Genomic DNA, 1,844 nt, shown 5'->3' on the forward strand with positions numbered 1-1,844 from the left:
GTGGAGAGGGAGTATCGGGGATAGAGGAGGAAGGTTGTGATGAAGATGATTGGTTAGACGGGCTTGGTTATTGAGAGGTTATTGGGCTTTGATCAGTATGGGCCGGAGAGTTGATTGGGTTTATTATAGGAGAAGCTGGGTTTGTGGTAGCTGGGCTAGTGGATCGAGAAGGAGAAGAAGAGGAGACATCTGACATCGGATCTGCAATGTTACAATTCGGANGACGGATGATCAGAATCAACAAACCCCGGTGGTTGCTCCATGTATACTTCCTCGTTTAGGGTGCCTTGAAGGAACGCATTGTTAACATCTAACTGAAGAATCGGCCAAGAGCGGCTTACCGCAACATCAAGAACTAAGCGGAGGGTAGTAGCTTTGATCACTGGGCTAAAGGTCTCGGTGTAGTCACGACCATATTCCTGGTTGTAGCCTTTGGCGACAAGCCTTGCTTTACACCTGCTAAGAGTGCCGTTAGGCAAAAATTTGTTTTTGTAAACCCACTTACAGCCAACAATGTTATGATTCAGTGGTCGGGGAACAAGGTCCATTGTCCGATTGCGCGCAAAGGCATCAATCTCACCCGACATCGCATCACGCCATACCTTATCCTTCATAGCTTGGTTCACGGTTAAAGGTTCAGTCGGGATGTTGGGAGATAAAGCTGCGGAGAGATTTAGTTTCCGTTTGGGTTTCACAATATTATTCTTACGTCGGGTTTGCATGGGGTGTATATTTTCAACGGGAGGTTGTGGAGGTTGTGGAGGTTGAAGATGTGGAGAGGGAGTATCGGGGATAGAGGAGGAAGGTTGTGATGAAGATGATTGGTTAGACGGGCTTGGTTATTGAGAGGTTATTGGGCTTTGATCAGTATGGGCCGGAGAGTTGATTGGGTTTATTATAGGAGAAGCTGGGTTTGTGGTAGCTGGGCTAGTGGATCGAGAAGGAGAAGAAGAGGAGACATCTGACATCGGATCTGCAATGTTACAATTCGGAGAAGAATCACTTACCGGTGTGTGGGAAGGAGTCTCCGACGGTGCAGTCTGGTGAGAATCAGAGCTCGTGTGTCCCGGTAACGGAGGCGACGGCGAGGCGAGTGGCGACGGCAGGACAGGCGGTGGTGTGGATGAGTGAGTTGTTACTGTCGGGTAGAAGGAATGAGAGGATGGTGGAGCAGAGTCGGAGGGTGACGGTGGTGTTGCAGGAGGCGAACGAAGAGCGGCAAAAGGAAAGGTTGTTTCGTCAAACTTGACATGGCGGGAGACGTAGACACGGCCTGTGCTCGGTTGAAGACAGAGGTATGCACTTTGAGTGAGAGAGTATCCCAAGAAAACACACGGAGTCGATCGTTGTTCAAGCTTGTGAGCAGCATAAGGACGCAACCAAGGAAAGCAGAGACAACCAAAGATTCGAAGTTTAGAGTAGTTGGGCTGAGTGCGAAAGAGCTTCAGGAAGGGAGACTCCATGTCAATGACCGGTGTAGGTAAACGATTGATGAGATATGCGGCGGTGGCAAAGGCATAGGTCCAGTATGTGGTAGGAAGACCACCTTTGGTGAGGAGCGAGAGGCCAGTTTCAATAACATGTCTGTGTTTGCGTTCGGAGATACCATAATGCCCCGGCGTGTGAGGCGGTGAAGTGAAGTGTGATATTCCAGCGGTGGAGAGAAAGGACTTAAGAGGAACGAATTCACCACCATTATCCGAGAATAAGGTACCAATACGAGTGGTGAATTTGTTTTCCACAAGGGCTTTAAATGCAACAAAGGTGTCATGGACTTGAGATTTTGCTTTTAGAGGATATAGCCAAGTGTAGCGAGAGTAATGATCAACAAGGACTAAGTAATA

The 1,844-nt window shown here is 48.6% G+C and overlaps 1 protein-coding gene across 1 annotated transcript; it reads right to left on the reverse strand.

The window, feature by feature from the left end:
• LOC109129920 (uncharacterized mitochondrial protein AtMg00820-like) lies at positions 210-722 on the reverse strand. The gene has a single exon (XM_019238963.1). The coding sequence runs from the start codon at positions 720-722 to the stop codon at positions 210-212; it is 513 nt and encodes a 170-aa protein (XP_019094508.1).

Source organism: Camelina sativa, chromosome 17 (genome assembly GCF_000633955.1).
Source record: "Camelina sativa cultivar DH55 chromosome 17, Cs, whole genome shotgun sequence".
Lineage (NCBI taxonomy): Eukaryota > Viridiplantae > Streptophyta > Magnoliopsida > Brassicales > Brassicaceae > Camelina > Camelina sativa.